The following is a 25,376-nucleotide window of genomic DNA, read 5'->3' on the forward strand; positions in this document are numbered from 1 at the left end:
AACATTACAAGAATTTGAAGATGAATTGGAAATTGCTGCGCAAAATGAGGGGAGATGTCTTGTGATGGAAAAGAAAAAAAGAAACAAAAATGAAAAGAAAAAATCAAAAAGACTAAGCAAAAAAAAGAAAGATGAAAAGGATGAATTTTATGTTTATCCAACTGAATCCGAGAAGGAAAATGAAGAAATTTTTGAAAATGAATCTGAAGAAAATGATGAAGACGGTGCTGAAGAACAACCAATCACCTTACTTAAAGCTGCAACAGACTGGATTGATCAAGAAAATCAAGAAATTGTTCAAAACAGCCCAAATAAAACCAACGAAACTGAGAAAACACCAACAGAAAGTGGAGGTTCATGGGGGCAATTCTTCATTAAACCATCAATAGGAAATAAAGATAAAATGTGGGTAGACAGTCAAAGCCGACTGCGTAATTTCATGCCATTGCAAAATCAAAGTGAAGGTCTTTCTGACATTCATTCAACAAAAACTGGCGATGAAAATGTGAAGAACGTTGAAGATAAAAATCAAATGAAGAATATCTTGTGAATGTTTTGGATGATCATATAAAAGGATTTGAAGAAATTTTTGAAAAAATCCAATCACGTGTAGATGAGATTGTCGAAGAATATCCAAACAGTGAGGCTCTTCATAACAAAGTAAACGAATGGGTGTCATTGATTGAAAAATTAAACCATCAAGCAAAAAAGCACAAGAAAGTTGATATTGATTCAAATACAATGGAAACACCATCAAGATTCCTAAATTTGAGCCAAAATGATGAAACTGAAAATCAAATCATTTCAACTCCATTGATTATAAAACGCAATGATGATGATGATGCAAAACGCAATGAGTGTAACACAGCTGTAGTCCAGTCCTCCATTCCAGAAAAAAACAGTAACAATGACCTTGCATCTATTCTGCAAACACACATGGAAAAACCTTCAATGGAACAATCATCATTTAGCGAAGAAACTCCATCATTAATGTTGGAGACGATCAAAAGGACAGATGAAGAAGAAAAAAAATCAAATCAAAAGAAAATTCAGGATAATGAGGTACAAACCGAAATTCAAGCGGAATCTGAAAATAGATCAATCGAAAAAGAAGTTCAAATTACTGGAATACAAACAATGTTTGAGAGAATTGAAGAACAGGATAATACTGAAAAGCAAATCAGTTATCTAATTCAAAACACTTCATTCCTCAACCCACAAGAAGATCCGTATAAAACACCTGCAAAATCAGTTCATCAAGAGCAAACAACAACAGATATAAGCAAAACAAAAGAAATAATAACAAAGATGGTACGACCTGATCGAGAGAAAAATATACCAGAAGTATTTTGTTCACCGTACTATCTAAGACAAGTAGCAATGAAGGAAGCAAGAACGGCACACGAAAACAACATATCGGGATACGCTTTCCATGCAGAAGGAGAAATGATGTAAAAATTCATTTATATAGACTAAAACAAAAATAAAAAAATTATAATTTATTATTAATTTTTTTTTGCAGGGATACTCTCTTCGAAATCAAAGAACATGTATTTCTATATAGATATGTTGTTGAAACAATGAGGCCAGGATTGGAAATCACCGGAGAAGTAATCAATTGTTGGTCTTATATTTTGAATGAAGAAGAAAAAAGAAGATCAAAAGACAACAAAACTCCAAGATTTTTCTGTACTATTCGAATGCTGGTATGATATATAAAACTCAATTCTTCTGTTTTCGTATAATGAAGTATTTTGAAGTTTGATTGAATGAAGTTTTATAATTTATTTCTTTAATAAAACGCAATGCTTAATGTTTGATTGAATGAAAGAATGAAGTTTTATAGAACGCAGCTTAATGTTTTATTACCTTCATAAAACGCAGCTGTATATTTATTAACTTCATAAAACGCAATAATATGTTAATTTGTTTAATTTTACGCAGACTTTTCCATTGAATGATAAGGAAGAAACAAATAAAGATAAGATGATAGAAGCATTCACAATGAACATAGAAAAAATTCTTCAAGGTGCAAAGCTAAAAAGCATAAAGGATTTTAAAATTATCCTTGTCCCGATTCTCCATATACAGCATTTCTTTGTGATCTCCTTCAATCTTGAAGAGAATCAAATATTCATCATTGACAACAGTGCCAAAGAAGAAACAAATGAAGCTAAATATGGGAATGTGCCTGAAAATACAGTAAGTATTATTACTTATACTTTTAAAATACATATATAAACCACCTAATCTTTTTGTTTTTTTTTATTTTTTTTTTTCTGTAGAGGAATGCTTTGGCAGCTTACCTTAAATCTGTTGGACATGAAAAAGCAGATGATATAAAGAAAATAACCCCTGTTAGAATGCAGATGAAATGGAGGACACAATACAATGGAATTGACTGTGGTATATTCACCATGCGTCATATGGAATGTTATCATGGAGAACCAGTCGAAAAATGGGATTGTGGGTTTAACGTGGAGTATGAAGAACCTGCAAGGGGTAAAAACAAAAAACAAGTCAACAAGCAGACCGCACAACTTGAAGATTTAAGAAGGAAGTTCATCGCGAAGATATTATTGCATGAAATCAACGAACAAAGAAATTATGTTATTGAGGACTCAAAGAAGTTTCGAGACCTCAGTGCGAAACTTAAAAAACAATCCTATGACACTAGTTTATATAGGATTAAAGACAGGCTTTCTAATGCTGGTTTACTTTGATTTTGAGATGCTACTTATTTTCAAAACGCAATGTTTTGATTTTGATCTTGCTAGTTAGTTTGATTTAGAAATGCTACTTATTATAAAACGCAATGTTTTCATATAACACAATATTTTGATGAATGCACTTATTTGTTTGTTATTTTATAACGCAATATGTATCCTTTAAAATTATTTAAACATTAATTTGAAAAATATTTATAAAATATATATACAATTTATAAAACGAATCATTTTTAAAGTATGCTATAACTCAACATTGTCAATTTTAATTTTAATATGTTTTGATTATAAAACGCGATGTTTTTTCTAATTATTCATTACCAAACATATAACGCAATATAATTTATAACGCAATGCTTTTTTTTTAATTTTTTATAACACAAAAAACATAATTACAATAAGGACAATAAAAAAAATAATATATTATAATCTTCTTAAACGAAATGCTATAAAAAAATAAAATAATATACAAAGAAAAGCCTTAAAAATACTGTGTATGATAGAAATTTATACAGTTGATTAGACCAAAAGCCTTAAAATGCCTTAAAAAGCCTTTTGGATTCCTGATAGCCAATACTGTGTATGATTGAACATTCAATTCAAAGAAAAAAAAATCATTTTTATTATTAAAAACACAGTTGATTCAAATTCCTCTAGCAATATATAAGAACATAAACCCTAAACTATTTTCACATTGCTCTCATCATACACCAAAAATACACCAAATACCCAACACACACAAACCCTAAAAATGTCTAATGCACAACTATCAGTTTGGTGGGTTGAAAGAGGCAATTTCGTTCTTCAATTCCTTGATGGAAAAAAAAAATAAAATACCATTCCGTTGCTTCTGTTCTTCATAACTGCAATAAAGATGTTTTGAAAAAAATGAACGAAATAGGTATACCACCTTCTTGTTACACAAATCAATCAGCAGCACTGTTCAGAATTCTACACAAGAGATATGGTGATCCGAATCAAACTGCACCTGAAGATGCCCAGGTTACATCTTGGGAGTTTATTGAGGAAACTTTCAAAGTTTCAGTGACTTGGGACGATGGTGAAGTGGAGATGTATGACCCAAAGGACATATCTACCAATGAGGATCTAGGGTTTTTGAAGCAGTTATCTGAAATACCAATCATCAACAACTCTGGTAGCAAATTTGCAGAGAAGCTCCAAAACGCAGTAGTCTCACAGGTTGAACTTTGGGTTGAATCTGAAAGTGATGAGGAAATCCCTGATGGAAGCTTAGGGTTTTCATCCGATGAAGAAACAAACTTTGATCCATGAAGCTGATAATGCTAGTAATTTTTCTCTAACTATGTGTTTTGAAAACATCATGTTTGTGGGTTTAAAAACTATCATCATCTATATAACGCAATGTGTATTATATCCACTTGCATTTCTTGTTTAATTTTGTGTATGATCTGTGTGATATTAAAACGCAATAAATCAACAAATACCATTTAAAGTATATTGTATTGTTCTATGTATAAAACGGAATAACCAAAAAAAGCTGATAAGTGATTTGGAAATACCAAGTATATGGTAAAGATCAAATATATTGTTGTTGTCATAAAACGCAATTAACCAAAACATCATAAAACGCAATGACAAATATTTTTTACTTATTGATATCTGATTTGGAAAGAATTTGTATACATAATTACACTCCATTGCCAGAACCTATAGCATTAGAAGAAACCTTATCTTTACACGTTCGACTGTTATGTCCTTTTCCACCACAAACACGGCACGATTTCTGGATCTTTGATGATTTCTGAATTGCAATCTCACGATTAGACTTGATCCTTTTTTGTACACCGCATCCTTTCGTCCTTATTTTGATGGGGACACGAATCATAGAATCAGATTTCTCTATGTTCCCTCCAATATCAGCAAATCTTTCTTTGCGAGTAGGAGGCGGTGCAGCAACCATAACCTCATCCGCTTTATCAATATAACTTTTAATATGATCCCTGTAACGACACAATTCATCTAAATCGCCAACCAGCCTATTAACCACGTACTCATTTGCAAGAACAATCTCTCTATAAACTTTATCAATCTCACTATTCCTACCAATTTCATCAAATCGAATATTGGAATGATTTGATCCCATTGAAACGACATCTCTCGTCCATCTTCTATGAACATATCTTCTAGGAAACTCACTAATATCCTCATACCGTAATACGTAAAATATATGGCGGCACAATATACCCAATTGTTCAAACCGTTTGCAAGAACAATTTATACTTAAACCATCTTCTTCTTTGCTGTATTGCACCTGTAAATAAGATTAAAAAGATATATAAAATTAATGAAATGTAATATAAAACGCAATGAATAATAAATATAATACAGATATGACCATAAGATCATATAATGTTAAAACGCAATTAAAGATGAAATATAAAACGCAATAGATATTTAAACAATATAAATTTAAAAAATTACCTTGAAAAAAGATGTGCATGGCTGTCTGAAATCCTTTATTTCAAAATATTGAAAATCACCCACAGTATCAACAGAATTTGACATACACTTTGTAATAGCAGCATCAATTTCAATTTGAATATCCTTAAAAATTGTTTGGGTGTATATTTCTGATGCTTGTTTCTCCAATACAAAGTCACTCCACGGTTTACACTCAATATACCTTGTATCATGATCATTCCTCCTATGCTCATGCCTTTGAATATCCATTGCTGTCTCAAAATGAGTGAAAAATTCAACAAGTGTACATCTTGGATTGCAAATCTGACCAAAGAAGTAATTCTCGCTTTCACATCTTGAGGTAGTACGCATAAGCCCAGCCAAATCCTCTCCATGGTAATAAGCAGGAATCCAATCAAATCGAAGATCGTACATGTCTTTTAACCACTCATGATTTTCCAATCCAAAAGTAGACATTATTGAATGCCACTCAGTTTCAAAATCTTCTGGAATAATAGTATCATTCCAAACAACACGAGTCATTCTTGTATTAAAATCAGTGTTTGCTGACAAAACAGGACCAACCTGAATGAAAAGTTATAAAATCATTAAACATAAAACGCAATAACATAAAAAGCATTGATTGTAAAACGCAATTGTAATTCTATTGTTAAAAATGTTGGATTTTATTGTATACTACATAAAACGCAGTTTATAAAATTGCAGTTTGTTATATCATAAAACGCAGTTAATACCTTTGTCTTCAATTTCTCCCATATATGCCACATACATAACCTATGCCTACTTCTTGGAAGTACATCCTTAATAGCTCTCTTCATTGCAGCATCTTGATCAGTAACAACAACTTTAGGCTCACTTCCAAAAGCATTAACAAAGCATCTTAAAAGCCATCTATACGAATCTGCAGTCTCCGAACCAAGTAATGCACCACCAAATGTGACATTCCTAAAATGATTATCAATACCAGTAAATGGTACAAAAACCAAATCATACCTGAATAAAAAAAATTAAAAAAGCATTAGAATATTTAGAAGAGGATATATAACGTAATAGAATTTATATAACGCAATAAATCAAAAAAAACTTACTTGTTTGATTTATAAGTAGCATCAAAACCAAATATGTCACCAAACACTGTATAATTTTTTTTTGATTCCTCATCAGCCCAGAAAAGCCCTCTCAATCTTCTATCTTCACCAATAACATAATCACATGTGAAACCAGGACAACATTCTTTCTTCCTAATAAGGCGCCTAACTACCATTTCTGCATCATACTCTCCGATGTAAAGATTCAAATCCCTTCTATAATTCTTACAATCAACTTTACTAGCTCCAACTTCACCAAAACCACCATAAATTGTTTTCATAATATTGAATGCTTTAACAGGTCCAATATTGATTGCAGACAATCCAGATATAAAACTTTCTTTCACATAATCGATACTTCTGGCAGCCGGCAAGAAATGAATATCTTCATCTTCAACAAAGATATGATTATGTTCTTGTTCAAAGAAGTAGAGTTTAAACATATTATTGTCCTCTAATATTAGTTTCACATGAGCATTGCATCCAACTCTTTTTGAACCTCTATTACGTCTAACAATCTTTTTACTATTCTCAACTGAACCAGAATCTATTGCTTTGGGAACATGAAATCCTTCTTTTAAACAGACAATATATCTTATTTTTACTAAACCGCCAACATTTTTCCAAGAGGTATTTTTTCTTGCAGAAAAACCTGCAGCAAGTGCATATCTCTGATAAAATGCAAATGCCTCATCAAATGACTTAAAAAGCATTCCAACAGCAGGTGTAAGAGATCCACTGACTTTTGGTTTGTAAAACTTTCTTCCACTGTTTATGCATACACGTTCCTCCCACTTGGAAATGTTATCTGAAACAATTAAAAAGAATATAAAACGCAATACCTCTTACAGAATAATGTTTTTACTGATAAGCCTAAAAATATGTTCAGTAAAACGCATCATGTGATCTGAAACACTTTACAAAAAATCATAAAACGCATTACAACCTAAATAATAATGTGTTTACTGTTAAATCTCAAAGTATGTATATAATAATTTAGAAATACAGACCTTTAAGGTTTGTATAAGAAGTATTATGAGTAAAAGCATAAAACGCAATACATTCAGTAAAACGCATCAAATGATGAACAAACAAAAATTGTACAACAATAACAGTTATAGCTAATATTTAGCTTTATATTACGTAAATCTTAAACTACAAGTTTGTATGCATATAATTTAATTAATATCATAAAACGCAACTATTAACTAAAACGCAATAAAATGATGAAGAAACAAAACAAACAAATTATGTTAAATTATACAACAATAACAATTAAACTTATGAAATATCAAATATTAATTACAGAAACACGAATTATAAAACGTAAAACAATGAAATTTGGACAAAAATTACAAAAAATAACTCAAAATTGAAGCTAAACATACCAGCAGAGTCGGACGAAGACATTGAAGTTATCGAATTGACAAACGAAAGAAGATTAATGTTTGAAAAGAGTTGAATTTGCGATCGATGGCGATTTAGGGATATGGAATCTTCAATTCTGTTATGAGAGCGATGAACTAAGAAAAGAAGTAACAGAATCTAAAAATTAGAACGAAGATATGATAATGTAAAATGACGAAAAAGCCCACGCGTCCAAAAATTTAAAAATAGATGATGAACGGCTGAGATTGCTTCCTATCCTTCCTAGCGAAAATAAACTTCCTATTTGATCTTTACCCTAATATTCCATATATCTTAACCTCACATTTGTAAAGTAAATATATATATCCTGGGACGATTTACTAAGAAGTGAGTCTTAACTAAATGAAGAAGCACTGACCTTAGAGGTAAGCTCCGGCTATGACTTCAATTTTTTGGCGATCTGAACAGCTAACTGCAAAACCAAACAACGTTAGGACTCGTTACAGGAATTGGGTTATTCCTGTAACCACCCTCCGGCGTGAGAATAAGTCTCGGTTTGGGAGAAAGTATGAATGTAGAGAGAGAGTAAACGAGAGCAAGATGATCCATACCTTTGATGTTTACTTCTATTTATAGTTTAACATTAGGGTTTCCCCAAACTTAGGATGGGCTCCGATAATTAGGGATTTGCATGCTCTTCCCAAAAGGTTGGGGATTTGGTTACGTGGTTTATCCATTCGGAATAGAACATTCCAGAATAAACACACATAATTAAATATTTATAATAAAATAATAGGTAATGACCGGGTCGGGTTAGCCGATCCGGGTCATACCTCGTCATGTCCCCCCAGTCCGAAGTTATGAAATGAAATTCATGAAATCGGAATAAAAAAGGAAAAAGTCCAAATTCCCCCTTTGAGTGTAAGTTTCTCGAGTGGGGTACCCTTACGGTTTTTAAAAAATGGTGGCGATGGGAAAGGATGTGACAGTTAAGTCATCATTAGGATGACAGTTGTACCTTCCCTGTCTTGACACGCGTTCCCACCTGTTTGCCTTTTTGAATTCAAAAGGTTGCAAACCCTTATAAATAGGTTTCCCGTTTAGGGTTTGGAATTTCATTTCCTTACTTGTTCACAATCACTTCCTTAACTTCTTGAGTCTAAAATTGGCTTCCAAAACCGGCGAGTCCTCTTCTTCCGCCCCCGTAAGTTCTGATGCCCTGTATGTCAAATGGGGGATTGATGCGTGTGTAGTGTAATATTATTTTGATGTATATTTAAGCCCTTTTTACACTTTTAGCCAAGTTTTAAATTTATAAAACACGATATTCACTAACACTAAACACACATATGGGCAAGTGCACCCATCGTGGACGTAGTATAGTGTTGGTAAGATACCGAGGTCGTCCAAGGACACAAGAGCTTTTAGTACCGGTTTATCCTCAACGTCTAATCAAATCAAAAAGTTAGAAAAATGTTTTAAACTAAGAAAAATAAAAACTAACTAAATGCTGAAAATAAAAATAAAATAAAAACAGATAGACAAGATGAATCACTTGGATCCGACACGTGTATTAGTATAACCTTTGATTATTTTCGCACTTTTGCACTTGTTTAAGAGATTATCTTAGTTATTGTAGTAGGCCCCTCTTTTGAAGGCGACGTTACCCTCAACCCAGTAGTTTGAGTCAGCAAGGATACAATCCTAAAGGGTCGGATTATTGAAAGATAATGAATTAAGTTATTAATGCAAATTATGGTAGGCCCCGCTTTTGGCGGTGACGTTACCCTCGGCTAAGTAGTCTGAGTCAGCAGGGATACAGTCCTAAATAGCCGGGTTATAGTATTAATAGTAGTTAACTTATGAGGGGGTCAAAGAGTTTGGATCCCCGCCATCCAATACCTATGGGCATTGAAGGAGATCCTACTAAATTTGACCCAGGTCCCAAGCAGGACCTCTAAACGCTGAACAAGGGCAAGACCCTTACCAAACCGTTTCCTTAACCCCCGACCAGGTAGCCAACATACCTCCATATAGACCGTGGAGATATGAATGGTGAAAATCTTTTATTTTATATAGACAGTAAAATAACGCCAAGACACCACGGACAAACGATAAGGAAAGATCACCTTCAACATAAGTAACTAGTTATTAAAGTCATTAATACAAAACCAAATAAAAAGTGCAAAAGATTAAAAATAAAAAGTATTATACTAAACACTTGTCTTCACCAAGTGATGTAAGAGACTTAGGCAAACATGGCCTTGATTGTCAAGAACTCTTACGATCAATCTTGGATCCCGAGACGACTCACACACTCTACGATGGACAATGGATGATGGTGGTGGATGATGGTGTTATGGTGGTGGTGGGTGGTGGATGAAGTGTGAGAGAGGTGGTGTGCCAAGGGATGAGAGAGAATGAAGCCAAGCTCCTCTATTTATAGGCTGAACAGAAGGCTGGACACGGCCCCGTGTCCGCTGGACACGGCCCTGTGCCCGCCTGACACTCTCTCTCCTCATTAATTGTAATTGCGAATTACAATTAATGCGCCTGCTGTACTTTCACCACGCCCCCGTGCTCGCTGGACACGGCCCCGTGGTGGGCAATGGAAGCTTCTACTGGTTTGTCTTTTCTGCTGCTTCCTGGGCACGCCCCCGTGTTCGCTGGACACGGGGCGTGTTCAGACTCTGTTTCTTCCTTTTTGCTTTGGGAGGTGCCGTTGAGGGTCCGGGCAGTCTACTTTTGTTCCTTTTCTTGTATTTATGGTAGAATTAGTGGTCTTTTTGCTTCTTTTGTGATTTTGAGCTCATTTCATCCTGAAAATACAAAAGGAAGACAAAAACACTCTTTTTCCAACATTAGTACTTAAAAAGGGTTAGTTTTATGCCTTAATTGATGTGTTTTATATGTTGCATTTTACACACATCAAATACCCCCACACTTGAACTTTTGCTTGTCCTCAAGCAAAACTCTTTAAATGTGGCTTACACTCCCAAATGGAATAGGTAGAAGAGAAGTTTTTAGCTTGTCCTAGAGTGTCGGGAATCCAAGGTTTTTATAGGCTTTATTTTTATTTATTTACAATCCTATTCGTTATGATTTATTTTGAACTTTTCATAAGATAAATTACTTATTTGGGCATAGCATGCCTTATTAAAATTCCATTTATATACAAGTTCACATACCTCACGGGAGATCACTCAACACTCGGCCGAAGGTGTATATTTTAGTGAATCACTCGAGAGCGGCACGGAACTTACGTCTTTCCATAGGCTTGCCAAGCAATCAATCCTCCTCCTTTTTAACTTTTTACCTTTGTAAATATCAAGAGGACTTTTTGGGTGAAGGCTTGGGTTTAAAGGTGGGTGGTTGGTTAGTGGTTAGTAAAAAGGGCGAAAATCGTAACAAGTGTCGGTTTTCGTAAAATACCTTGTTTTTAGTGACCTCTTATTTTTGAAGTATTTCTCCAAACAAGCTTTTGTAGCTTTTGTTTGTTTTTGACTTCATCATATATATATATATATATATATATATATATATATATATATATATATATATATATATATTTTTGATGTCACATGAAAGGGCAAGTTGACGAAAAACCGAGCTTGTTACTAAAATAAAGGGTGAAAAAAAATGAAAAAGGTTTTTGGTGGGTAAAAATGGTTTTTGGGGTAATGAAATGAAGGGTTTAGGCTCAAAGGGGTTTTCTAGGGGGATTTTGGGTAGGTAAAAAAAATGAAAAATAATGGTTTTTGAAAGAAAAATAGTTAGTCCTAATGCCTCCATCATTTACTTACTTGGGTTTAAGTTGGTAAGGACCGGGAATGTATCGTCGTGGCAAGTTCTAGATTTGTAAGAACCGAGCGGCTATTCACACAAGAAACGAAAAATGAGCATTTAATCTAAATATGTGTATTTTTTAATCTAAATATGTGTATTTTTATGCTCAATAAAGGCTCAAAACTCACTTTTGTGGGAATGGGTTTTTAATGTGACCAAGCATATATAATCGAATTTTAAACTAGACTTGTTATGCCGTTTCATAATTTTCTTATGTTGGTTCCTTTTTATCACGACGCTATCGGTTGTAAATTTGTAAAAATATAGCCTTTTTAGAACTTGTTATTCCAAACTTAAACTAAGACAAGTAAATAATAAAAAAAAATTGAAAAAGTTTTTGAAAAAATTTGGGGTGTTTAGCGGTTCCAATAGAGTTTTGTGTAAGGCTTGTGTTTTAGGATTTTGCAAAATTTCAAGGTTTTAGCATCCCCCCCACACTTAAATTACACATTGTCCTCAATGTGTCCAAAAATAAAGTTTTTGGTTGATTAGAATGTATAAAAGTGTGTTAAAAAGCAAAGATTTTTGTTACTGGCATCCTGGACACGGCCCCCTGTTCACCGGGCACGGCCCCGTGGTCAAGTGCCAGTAACAAAATTTTCAGAATTGAAACAGAAGCCTGGACACGGGGGCGTGTCCGCTGAACACGGCCCGTGTCCAGTTACCTGAACTGGGTGATTTTTCTGCAGGGGCTCAGCACGGGGCCGTGTTGGTTGGGCACGGCCCGTGTTGAGCCTTCTGTGATGGAGATTTTTGTCGGGTTGCTCTGTTCTTCGTGCATGGTTCCATTTTTTCTCGTTCCCTTTTTCATCCATTACCACCATGAGTGTGTTTTATTCTCAAAATAACCATCAATCATAAAAACCATCATAACATTGCAAATCATAGAGAGACATTACACTAAGTTAGCTAAATAACTAGGGGATACATAAGGTTATCATAAGGGTTCTACTTATTTAAGAAAATTTCGGGAATAGCTTCCCGATGTAGTAAGTCTCTTTAGCCGATGGCTCCTTGGTTGTCATTCAAAGCCATTCTTCTATCTCCCTAGGGAGGTAAAAGGTAGCCTCATTCTCTTCGGTGTCTCGAGGAGGAACGCTCACCGGGATTCCTTGCACCACCCTCGGTTGAGGTACTTGGTGCATGGCGTGCCATTCTGCTGGAATGATAACCTCGGGTGCTACATTCCACGCCCTTTGGGTTATCACCGGGACCAAAGGCGGGGAAGCGAGAAGGTTTAATCTCTGGTGCAGGAGATTTACTTCTCGTAGGCAACCCTCCAAACCTACCGTCAGATGATTAATACGATCCACCAAAGCTTCTTCTACTCCCGTCATCTCGTCTATGGCTTCCCTCAAAGCGTAAACGTAGTTTACTAGGGAATCCTCTGCCGTAGACGACCTCCTTCCATTTCGGTTATTTCTTGAAGATGTTCCGCTGTTTCTGCTGGCCATTTTCTGCGAAATAATCCGAAGATAACTAATCTTTTGCAAAACAGTACCTCGAACACGGCCCCGTGCTCAGTGAGCACGGCCCCGTGTTCAGCTATCTGCAGGATTTTTGTCTAACGACTCCAGTTTTTTAAATTATTTTAATACACTTTTATTGTGTTTTAAGCTTAGATAATTTAAAACAAAGTTATAGAACTAACTTTAGACAAGAATCCGTGGCAAAAACTCCTACAAACTTTTCATAGAAGGTTGGAATCATGGGTTTCCAAGCTTCCATGGAGGTAAGGTTTGAAAAAATTTTTGGAAGAAGGAGAAATGAACAAAAGTGGAAAAGACAAGATGGTCCTTAGGGACCTTCTTTTAGCACTTACCTAGGATGGTATATGTGAAGATCCCAGGAATCTCTGCTTGGTGAAGTGGTCAAAATTGAGCAGAATTCAGGCTGCATTTAAAGAAAACGACAGCACACTAGACACGGCCCCGTGTCCGCTGGACACGGCCCCGTGTGCAGAGGAAATTCTGACACATTTTGTCCGTATTCTGACAGAATCAGCAGAGAATCTTCTGAATGAACACGGGGGCGTGTTGACCGGGCACGGCCCCGTGTCGGCAGGCTGTTTTATGGAGTTTTGTTTCTTACTAAGGAGCTAATCTATATCGGGTGGCTCTTGACTTGTTGGAACAACCCCATAGTGCCTAAGATACCTTAATTGTCCTATACTAAGGCGAGAACGCAAGAGGTTGTCGGTGAGGGTAATTCCTATTTTCATTCTAGGTGGACAAGTCCAACCCTTTCCCGGGCTCTCGTTAAAGAAGGTGTATGCCGAATCGCTCAGGTCTATGTATGCATCGAACGAAGTCGATGGGGAGTCCTTCACGGCACAATCGACACAGGGACGACTATCGTCCGCGTCTTTTCTAGGTAAGAAGGTATTTTCGGGAGCAACGAGGTTGTCGGAATGCGGTTCCAACATTTCCTCATGGTCATCATCTTGGGATGGATTTAGAAAATCCTTCCTAAGTTCTTTTGACCAATTAAGAAGTAGTTCTTCTAGTTGAAATAGCTCGTCAAGGAGCATTTCTCCTAGAATATCTGGCTGGGCGCATTCGAGGGAGAAATAGTGCTTATTTTTACTTTCGCCCCTCTTAAGGTTACAAGGAATCGGTGGGTCTATGTAGTGGGGCCTATAAGTGAGGAAAAAACATTTTAATTCTTCATGTTCGCCTCCACATATTCGACACCACAAACCATAAGAGTGCCGAAAGTAAAAAGAATCACTATCACTCATGTTTGTGTCAGAAATTACCAACCGCCGGGATCTAACGGTTCTGTTTTCAGTAACTGAATCTTGGGCACGGGGGCGTGTTGAGTGGACACGGCCCCGTGTTCAGCCTACTGTCTGACTTAAAACAGGATTGCCAGTTCCAATGATTGAGCACGGGGCGTGTTCAGCAGGCACGGCCCCGTGTTGAGTTCTGCAGAAGCTAAAAATCTAAAAAAAATCCTAAAAAATTAAAGAAAAATAAAAATATGATTAGGCCGTTGATTCCTAACTTTCTTAAAATCCTTGTGTCCCCGGCAACGGCGCCAAAAACTTGATGCGTGTGTAGTGTAATATTATTTTGATGTATATTTAAGCCCTTTTTACACTTTTAGCCAAGTTTTAAATTTATAAAACACGATATTCACTAACACTAAACACACATATGGGCAAGTGCACCCATCGTGGACGTAGTATAGTGTTGGTAAGATACCGAGGTCGTCCAAGGACACAAGAGCTTTTAGTACCGGTTTATCCTCAACGTCTAATCAAATCAAAAAGTTAGAAAAATGTTTTAAACTAAGAAAAATAAAAACTAACTAAATGCTGAAAATAAAAATAAAATAAAAACAGATAGACAAGATGAATCACTTGGATCCGACACGTGTATTAGTATAACCTTTGATTATTTTCGCACTTTTGCACTTGTTTAAGAGATTATCTTAGTTATTGTAGTAGGCCCCTCTTTTGAAGGCGACGTTACCCTCAACCCAGTAGTTTGAGTCAGCAAGGATACAATCCTAAAGGGTCGGATTATTGAAAGATAATGAATTAAGTTATTAATGCAAATTATGGTAGGCCCCGCTTTTGGCGGTGACGTTACCCTCGGCTAAGTAGTCTGAGTCAGCAGGGATACAGTCCTAAATAGCCGGGTTATAGTATTAATAGTAGTTAACTTATGAGGGGGTCAAAGAGTTTGGATCCCCGCCATCCAATACCTATGGGCATTGAAGGAGATCCTACTAAATTTGACCCAGGTCCCAAGCAGGACCTCTAAACGCTGAACAAGGGCAAGACCCTTACCAAACCGTTCCCTTAACCCCCGACCAGGTAGCCAACATACCTCCATATAGACCGTGGAGATATGAATGGTGAAAATCTTTTATTTTATATAGACAGTAAAATAACGCCAAGACACCACGGACAAACGATAAGGAAAGATCACCTTCAACATAAGTAACTAGTTATTAAAGTCATTAATACAAAACCAAACAAAAAGTGCAAAAGATTAAAAATAAAAAGTATTATACTAAACACTTGTCTTCACCAAGTGATGTAAGAGACTTAGGCAAACATGGCCTTGATTGTCAAGAACTCTTACGATCAATCTTGGATCCCGAGATGACTCACACACTCTACGATGGACAATGGATGATGGTGGTGGATGATGGTGTTATGGTGGTGGTGGGTGGTGGATGAAGTGTGAGAGAGGTGGTGTGCCAAGGGATGAGAGAGAATGAAGCCAAGCTCCTCTATTTATAGGCTGAACAGAAGGCTGGACACGGCCCCGTGTCCGCTGGACACGGCCCCGTGCCCGCCTGACACTCTCTCTCCTCATTAATTGTAATTGCGAATTACAATTAATGCGCCTGCTGTACTTTCACCACGCCCCCGTGCTTGCTGGACACGGCCCCGTGGTGGGCAATGGAAGCTTCTACTGGTTTGTCTTTTCTGCTGCTTCCTGGGCACGCCCCCGTATTCGCTGGACACGGGGCGTGTTCAGACTCTGTTTCTTCCTTTTTGCTTTGGGAGGTGCCGTTGAGGGTCCGGGCAGTCTACTTTTGTTCCTTTTCTTGTATTTATTGTAGAATTAGTGGTCTTTTTGCTTCTTTTGTGATTTTGAGCTCATTTCATCCTGAAAATACAAAAGGAAGACAAAAACACTCTTTTTCCAACATTAGTACTTAAAAAGGGTTAGTTTTATGCCTTAATTGATGTGTTTTATATGTTGCATTTTACACACATCAGGGATCGTTTCTTTCAACAATCTTGTGCAAGAGTACGGCATTAGGGCAGAGTGGAATCCAGTGCTGCCGTCAAAGACAGACACGACATTTCCGTTGAAGGAGGGTAAAATCACTTTGTTTAGTGATTTTTTCAAATTCTGTAATTTCTGATTGCCAATCACCAAGTTTTGCAAGTTGGTTCTTGATCATTATCCCATTTACATTTCTTAATTGCATCCGTTAGGGTTGGTCAAACTTCGACAGTTTGAATTTGCTTGTATAGCCCTGGGTCATATCCCTGAACTTACCTTTTTTAGGGCTTTTTTTCGTTCTCGTGTGGAAATCCCCCTTTTTCACCTTTGATAGGCGAGACATCGACGTGTCTTGCTTGAGAGTCATTTCTACTAGTTCCCGGGATAAGGATTGGAAAAAGAGGTTCTCCTTTATTGATGCCGGTGTGATCCCTGGTGAAATACAGTGGAGGGAGATGGGACCCATGGACAAGGTTAATGACGACGGTCCCCCAAAAGATGCTTATGTCGAAAACGCTCTTTTTAATAGATCGTGTGAATGCCCCTCTGAGTGCACAGTGATCCCGGAGGGAGCCTTGGTGATGGCGGGAATGAGCTTGCTATGGCGTGATATCAGGTTGTATCCTTCCTTTCGGAGGGATGATGAAGGTATGTGGCTCTTTTGCTTTGAGTGTGCTTTGTTAATTGTATCTGCATTGACATCTGTGAATGTCAAACAGGTAAATGGAGTCTATTTGATTTTCTGGATCCTCCTCGGAATGCTGCTTTGAGGGCCCTGGACCGTGTGATTGGGGAACAAGAACCTGATGTGCTGAAGATCCATCTTGAGCAATTTTTGCTGCCCGCGGTGCCGGCGGACCCCACTGCTTATATTTCCAAGCCTCCCCCCAGCGAGGGGAGTAGTGTTTCTGCCGCAGAGGCAAAAAACAAGATTTGGGTGAAAGTCACCGGGTGAAAGTACATGGCCGCGGGGGCCGCTACTTCCTCTGTTTTGGTTGGCGTTTCTGTGCCCGCTGGTGGTGTTTCTGTTACATCCGCTGCTGCTGAGTTGGTAAGTCCAACTCGCGTGTCGAAAAGCGCAAGGTTATTCCTCCCCTGACCGCTTACCAGGCTATCCAGACCGCCTATGCCTTTCCCACTGGTGAGTAACTTTATTTGCGGGTGTAAGGTTGATCTTTATATTCGATGTTGCTGAACATCTGATTTGACACAAGTTCTACTGCTGAGGTTCAAGTTGAGGGTGTGTCCTCTGCCCCCTTATCGTTTGTGGATCTTTCTGCTACAAGCGGACCAAGTCTTTCGGAACTTATAACACAGGCGAGTGGCGCCGCTGTTAGTTGCTCCATGCCGCCTCCCATGCCCACAACCGCTGTGGCGGTGACAACCAGTCTGGTTTCTACACCGTTGCCTTCAAGTGTTACCCCCACATCCTTGTTCGACTCTCCTTTCAGCGTTTTTTCTGCAACTGGAAAGGAGATGCCTATAGTGTCCGCTGTTCACGAGGCTACCAGTGTCAGAGATACCGCCGTGAGCGATGCTGGGGGATCTAGCAGCGGAATTGTTGATGATAGGGCCCGTTTGGGCGATGATCTTTATCTGCCCACTATTAATTGGGATCCAAATGTGCAAGACAAGCGTTATCAGCCCAAGTGGAAGATAGCAGAGTCATCAAGGTTGATCTTCCCCCCAGTGGTACATCATTGGGTTGAGCGTGCATATCCCCCGGCTGAGTCAGCCTATGTTGAGGGGTTAAATAATGAGAATTTGATGACTGCCACGATGGTGGACTCCGTTCATCCCTGGAGGCTAGCAGAAAACCAAGGCCGGTGGATGCATGATAACAATGAGTTGCACCACGCGCGGATTGCTATTCAAGAGCTGAAGGATGAGAAATATCGTTTGGAAAGTCAACTCCAGTTGCTGGTCTGAGGGAGAGCAGGTTTGTGTCTGAGAAAAACAAGGCAGAGTATGATTTAAAGCGTGTGACGGCCCATCTTGCTGAGGAGAGAATACTATGGGTCCATGATACAGCGGAGAAGGATCGAGTCCTTGCTCATGCTAAAATTGTCCAAGAAGAATTGGAACGCAAGGCGGTTGCCGAGGCTCAAAAGGTGAGATCTGAGCTGTCTGCTAAAATGGAAAAGTTGCGAATTGACACTGATTTTGTGTCTCAGGTGCGGGAGCGGTACCAAGCTCTAACTATTGAGTTAGAAGCGTCTAACGCCAAGGCTCAAGCCAAGCAAGTTGAGTTGGAGGAGCGGGAGGATCAACTTAGAAAGCTTCAGCAACAATGTGATTCCCTTGTCTCCGAGAAGAATAAACTTGTCCAGTCTTCCGCCACCCACCAGGCACACCTTAAAGAGGCAGAAAATGCACTAGAGCAATCAAACGCCGAGGTGGATAGCCTGACCAGTCAACTTGCGGGATTATGAGGTGATAGGAATTGGTTGATAACCAATGGCCTGGTTGGGGCATTTGAGTACCTACGCGATTCAGAATCTTTTACCACTTTGCTGGACCGCCTTTCCGCGGCTGCTTATCAATCGGGTCACCATGATGGCGTGTATCATGGTTATTTTGAATGTCAACAGTCGGACAAGATTACTCCCGCTTTCCACACAAAAAGAGGCAAACTACAGGGAGATATGGCGGATGCTCTTGAGGCAGCATGTAATGATTCGCTGCCCGCGTATGTGGATCTGACGGACAAGGTGACCAAAGACGGCGTGGACTCCTTATGCCAGATGCTGGACGTGGCGGAGGAGTCTAATGAGGAATGAGTGTTGTTATTTTGCTTATGATATGTACTCTTCCTTAGATATTTTGTAAAACACTGTTTTTGATTGGGGTACGTGTAAGCACTCGATTTCTTGTTAGACATTTAATGCTAATATCATGATGGTTGGCATCGCCGTTTGCCTAAGTTTGGCGATTTGACATGTAATGATGAATTTTCATTAATTTTGCTATCGTCATCACTGTCAGGTCCCTTAGACTTTGTATAAATTAAGCCATCTTTTTTTCCAAATTTGTTAATTGAAAAAATGGGGCGGAAATGCCATACACAGAAAATTTCCCATGTTCTTCGTCGTTTGGATGTAGCTGATGGTCTGCTTCTCCTTCAGGTTCCAGTGACAGAAGAGATGATTAGGGGTAGGGAGGTAAACTCCGGTGAGACTGTGCCCCGGGTTAGCCGGTCTTGCAGAAGTATCGGAGATGAGGATCCTTCGAGGACTGAACCAAGTGGGGTTCCTCTATTAGCTGATATTCTGCTGCAAGCTTCTCCTCCTGATCATGTTCAACGTTCCAGACTGGTGTATGAACGACGCCGTGGTGGCCGTCATGATGCAAGCTTGGTTGATGATCGGAGAGTGTTAGCTTTTTCGGTAGATGAAGTGAATGTCAACGACCTAATCATCGACCCGCATCCTTTGGAATATTACGGTAAGGCATTGTACACCCCTGCAGAGGTGAGGGCAATGTTTCCCGATGATTAGATATTTAGAACATGTTCGTTTTTTGTTTCCCGTATGTTGGTATTTAGCAACAGGGACAAGTACTTGGTTTTTGTAAGATAGTTGTATGTATTTATTACCAAAATACCTATCTTTTTTGTAGTGGTTAATGTATCTATTACCAAGATACCCACTCTTAGCGCTGTATAGTTTTGATCCTCTGACTTATATATGAAAAATATTTCATGTCAAGGATGCTTTTTTACCGTTATGTCCAGTTTAAATGCGATGGTAATTGTTTGTACCGTGAAGTGCAGTATGAATGCGATGGTAAATGTTACTGTGCATGTAAGTAATAAGAGGGAATAATAAGAAAGAACTTTTATTGACTCAATATTTAAAGAAAAAAGAGACATCGTTAAAGATGAATTACACTTGTTTGTAAAAGGAAAAACAATCAAACCTGCCGTTAGGGGCGGGGCTTTACATATAACATTTTTTCAATTGAGCCGCGTTCCAGCTACGTGGAACCGCGGTGCCATCTAGCCTGGATAGACGGTAAGCCCATTTACCTAAGTCTTCTTGGATAATATAGGTGACACCTGGGATCGCCAGGCTCTCTTTATTAAATCTGACGATAAAACTCTCAACAGTTTCATTGTCTCTCCGACGAATGTGAAGTAGTTCGTTTCGATCCTTTGTGTGCCTTCTCTGTTGACTGAATTGCAACGTGAACTTGGCCTCTAAGTCTTCAAAGCTATCGATTTCTCCGATGGGTAGACTATCCCACCAGACCCGTGCTGCTCCTACCAGTGTTTGGACAAACATTTTGCACCAAAGGAGCATGGGCCAACAGGCTACTTTGCCGGCGCTTTTGAATAGGTTGAGATGGTCATCAGGGTCACCTAGACCATCGTACTTGCCCACGGTTTGAGGCATCTTGGGTTTTTCCTTGATTGGGGCTTCAGCTATTCTTCTGGTGAACTTGGACTTGAAAGTAGCGTCCACTAGTTTGTAAGGTCTGGTGAGATCGTCATCTTCAACGTTAATGGGTTGTACTGGAGGGGTTGCTCCGCCCTGGCTGGTTCCCTGAGTGATAGGGGGTTGGGCCGAGGTAATGTTTAATGTGGAGCTGGGACCCCCGTTTGGAGAGAAACTATCACACCCTGACTTTTGCGGAAGCGTGATTATGTGTGACTTGCTTAATATCATTGCATTCAATCATAACAACAACTATATGATAAAACGGAAGATGTTCATCCATTAAATAAGTTTTAAAAACATAACAACATTGTTTTAAAACATAGAATTCAAATTCGAGTATAAACCATGCCAGTTGGGTCCCAGTTTGCCTGAGGGCTCCGCTCTACTGGCTTCATTGTCGCGCATGACGTACTCGCATTCCTTGAAAGTATGCTGAGCCACGCTCTTTGTTGTACTTTTCCAAAGTTTTCTTGTACTTCGCCTCGCTGATGGCGGCCGCCTCGCGCTGTTCTTCCAGCAAATCTAGGCCTTCCCTTAGGAGCCTGTCATTGTCATCATTAGTAGTGAGGCATCTCAGCGATGGTAATCCCACTTCCGCGGGTATCATGGCTTCTGCGCCCTAGGTTAGGCTGAAGGGGGTCTCATTGTTTCTTGTCTTGGGCATGGTTCGATGTGCCCAGAGGACATTCGGCAGTTCTTCCACCCAAGAGCTTCCTTCATAACCTAACCGTCTTTTTATTCCATCAAGCAAACTCCTATTTGCCCGTTTCACTTAGTTGTTTCCCTGGGGATGTGCTACCGATGTAAAGATTTGTTGAATTTAGAGCTCTGCACACCAATCTTGTAAGACCTTGTCGGTAAATTGCGTTCCATTTTTGCTCACTAAGTATAGCGGCAGTCCAAATCGGCACACTATGTGTTCGCAAAGGAATTTTTTGGCTTCAACCCACTTGGTGAAATAGTCGATTGCCACAATTAGGTACTTTAGCTTTCCGGGGGCCAGCGGGAATGTGTCACACCCCGGTTTCCACGTGTCTCACTGGTGGGCCCGGTGGGGATTTCCGTGACGTAGTTGGCAACAATATAGTCAAACCACACAATATATATGAATGCACAGCGGAAGCATAAAGATAATTATATTTCAACCATTGTTTGTAATATCAAATGTATTACGAATAGTCGAAAAGTATCCATAGGGGATCAAATAAAAATATAAGTATTGTTCAACAGACGTAGGCATCTTAAGCTTGCGAGACTCTTTATGATGCTAAGGGGAAATATCCAGCCAATTACGCTTAGTACCTGCATTTAGTCTTTTTGGGAAAATACGTCAATTTACACTGGTAAATACATTCAACCGACACTTTTGAAAAATGTTTATTAAAACTGATTTGAATGCACAAGGCACAAACTCTTTTATAACTTGGGAGAATTATTTAAATTTATAATCTTGTGAACGGATTACATGTTCCTTATGCGTTCAGTAGCCCGGATCAAGTCCGGGTTAAAGATCAATAGACACACCACATCAACTATTTATGCATTGACGAGTGTACGCCTACACTCCGCGCTTAGGTCGTGGCCATTTCGTAAAATGATGCCAGGGATATCTGGGACATGGTCATTAACCCCCCAAAGGCTTTTAAGTAACAAGACTGTTTAAACGAGCCGATCAAATTTATTCAATTACCCACTCAATGGTGGAGAATTTGATGCCCGATCAAGCGGTATGCTATATACCGTAACCCAAGCCTGTATAACGGAAAATAAGTTAAAAGTATTTACCTTTGCAAGTATAAATCCTTAATCGAATAAATTGCAGATAGTTTTTACTGGTCTCCTATTCTGGAACGAAGGTTTTAAAATAAACTATTAGAATCCTAACGGGTCTTTAATTTAGCCGTAGCTTAGACCGGTCAGTTTCAAAGGATAGTTACGGTTTAATCGCGTGAAAGGCGAAAACCGGGAATGGAATGTGATTTGGACCCAACAAGTTTGAAGACTTGTTTTATATGGGTATAATAACCACACTCTGGATTTTGGGGTCAAAACAATATGGTTTGACCCGTTTCGGCTAGTTTATGTAAACTAGTTACATAAGCCGATATGCTTTAAAGAGGTTGTGGTATCAGTAGGATACCTTCCATAATGCCCGTAACGAGTTTAAGTTCATATTATGCCCCGTAGGGGTATTTCGGTCTTTTTAAAGATTATAAAAGAGGTTTCTGAGTTCTACAGGAAATCTGAGTTTCCCGAACAGTTTATAAAGCCTAAAATACTTTATTTATTATTTAGAATCAGTGGCAACTGGAATCGGGTCAAAAGACCTTGTAGAACTCAAGTTATGGCCGAAAAGGGTATATTCGGTATTTACCGAACCGTTGCCATAACCGCAGGTTATGAGCAGGTTAAAAATAATTAAAAATCTTTAAAAATCCCAAAATATTATTTTACATCAGTGTGTAAAAGGATTGGTGTCGAAATCTGGGTTTAGATAGGCGTTATGCTAATTGCGCTATTTAATTACTAAAGTTTCCGTAATTTGCGCTATTTAGCATAACTCCTATTCTGGACCTCGGATTGACGTGAAATTTTAGGTACATGCTTAGAAATCAGTAACTAAGGTTATTGCTCTTTCACATGTCCGAAATTCTCGTTTTAAATTAAAAAGGGCGTTACGGTCAACTTTTAAGCATTTAACGGAAAGGTGTAAAAGACTCGGACAAACAACGAACTGGTCACAGAGGGTTATACCATCATGTAACCTGGTCCTAAAAGAGTCCTAAGGAATATCTAAATCATACTTTAACGGGTTAGAACTGAAGTCAAAGCAAAAGTCAAAGTTTTACGACTTTCGGCTCCGAACCAGGTCAAAACAGTAAATGGTCGGATCAAACAAGCTTAGACTAGTTAATATACTTATTATCATGTTTTATGAGTGTTAAAACAGGTTACACATCATCTACATTACTGATTATGCATGAAATCGCAAAATAGCATTTCTGTTGACTTTTTCTAAGCACGTTTGACTCGACATTCGGACTAGTTAGAGTGGGAATCAGAGGGTGCCCTTTTAGGGGTTTAAAGCCCACATGATTACCGACATATAACTATCTTTGATTCGACAAACCACTGGACCATTTGTGATTTATCGCAAAGTCAATCTTTAATCATGACGGATTGACTTTTAAGCTAAACTATGCATAAACTAAGCCACAAAAGGGTAGGCATACTTACAGAAGCTTGGTGCACGACTAAGGATGTTAGAGGAATGCTTTGGAGCTCCAGAGATGAACTAGAAGGCAGGTTTAAGGTGTGTTGAACAATGGAACACTACCTTGCCTTTTATAGTGAAAATCTTGGCATAAGATCATTACAACTCACTCTACAATGGTTCATGGATGATCAGCAGGTGTCCTATAATGCTAGGGGACATGTAGAGGGTGCCCATGCTTCAATTAATGCACACAAGATCGTTCACAAGCTCAAACATTGAATCTGTCCAAGACTTCTGCATCTGGGACCTTCACGCGGCCCGCATTGAGGATCAGGTCACTTGGACGCGGGTCGCCTGAATCCTCATGTCAGTAAACGGATCTTCAGGTGGCGCGCGGCCCGCATTGGCTTGCTTGTTTCCTTCACGTGGCCCGCCTGAGGGCTGATTTCCAAGATTTTCAAATCTTTTGTAATCATTAACCTGACCTTTCGGTTTCGAAGGGGTAACTTTGCGATTTGGCCCTCGATTATTTACAATTAAGGGCCTCGTGACTTTTACCCGCATTGTTAAGTCCCCGGTTAGTTTAATTATTATCCGAAAAGCCTTAACTTTTATTGTTGACGCTTTTAACCCCTCGCATACGAATTTGATCATAATTTTCTCGTTTTAAAACGGAACTTCGCAAAATTTATATCGTATACTCTAGTGAGCGTATTTTACTGTTACGAAGCCTCGGGTTCATCAAAGGGTCACTCAGAGGTATAAATTAAACATGTTGACACAATTAACCCCTGTAGTTTGTAATCTCTCACTTTCTTCCGCGTTTTCGCTCCGTACAATCCATGATTTATTCGTTTGAAGGTACGAGCATCATCTAGGGCTACTATACAGTATATTTACCCCTCGTTGACATTTTTAACCCTCGAATTTACATACTTTCAAGGTTTGTCAACTTTAGTCCTTTATTTAGTATTTCATACCACGTGTAAACTCATGACACGTGTCAACACATTATTGGACACAAAATTTCGAGGTGTTACATCCTCACCCCCTTAAAATAAATCTCGACCCGAGATTTACTGAAACAAATAAGGGTATTTTTCTTTCATCGTGGATTCAACCTCCCACGTGAATTCGGGACCTCTACGAGCATCCCATTTGACCTTAACAATAGGTACATGCTTCCTTCGAAGCTTCTTTACCTGTCGATCTTCAATCGACAAAGGTTTTTCCACAAATTTTAAGCTCTCATCTATGTGCACATCTGTATGGGGTATTACCAGTGATTCATCAGCGAAGCACTTCTTCAGATTGCAGATGTGGAACACATTGTGAATTCCATTGAGCTCCTCTGGTAAGTTTAACTTGTAGGCAACTGACCCGACACGTTCGATAACCTCGAAAGGTCCTATGTATCTCGTGCTTAGTTTGCCTTTCTTACCGAAACGCATCACCCCCTTCCAGGGTGATACTTTAAG

General features: G+C 38.7%; 1 protein-coding gene across 1 annotated transcript; it reads right to left on the reverse strand.

Annotated features, from left to right (window-relative positions):
- Nucleotides 1-4,395: 4,395 nt before the first annotated feature.
- On the reverse strand, nucleotides 4,396-16,609 carry LOC110919972 (protein FAR1-RELATED SEQUENCE 5-like). Its single transcript, XM_022164218.2, has 5 exons — nucleotides 16,519-16,609; nucleotides 6,278-7,085; nucleotides 5,924-6,182; nucleotides 5,190-5,753; nucleotides 4,396-5,019 (listed from the first exon to the last, which is right to left on the reverse strand). The coding sequence occupies exons 1-5, from the start codon at nucleotides 16,607-16,609 to the stop codon at nucleotides 4,396-4,398; spliced, it is 2,346 nt and encodes a 781-aa protein (XP_022019910.2).
- Nucleotides 16,610-25,376: the final 8,767 nt, after the last annotated feature.

The sequence above is a fragment of the Helianthus annuus genome, chromosome 16 (assembly GCF_002127325.2).
Source record: "Helianthus annuus cultivar XRQ/B chromosome 16, HanXRQr2.0-SUNRISE, whole genome shotgun sequence".
Taxonomy (NCBI): domain Eukaryota; kingdom Viridiplantae; phylum Streptophyta; class Magnoliopsida; order Asterales; family Asteraceae; genus Helianthus; species Helianthus annuus.

Coding starts and splice junctions, on each gene's coding strand:
- LOC110919972 (XM_022164218.2), bottom strand. CDS start 16,609: ATGACTCTCAAGCAAGACACGTCGATGTCTCGCCTATCAAAGGTGAAA. Junction 7,086..16,518: donor GAAAAAAAGCCCTAAAAAAG/GTAAGTTCAGGG, acceptor TAATTGTTTCAG/ATAACATTTCCAAGTGGGAG. Junction 5,754..5,923: donor GGGAGAAATTGAAGACAAAG/GTATTAACTGCG, acceptor CTTTTCATTCAG/GTTGGTCCTGTTTTGTCAGC.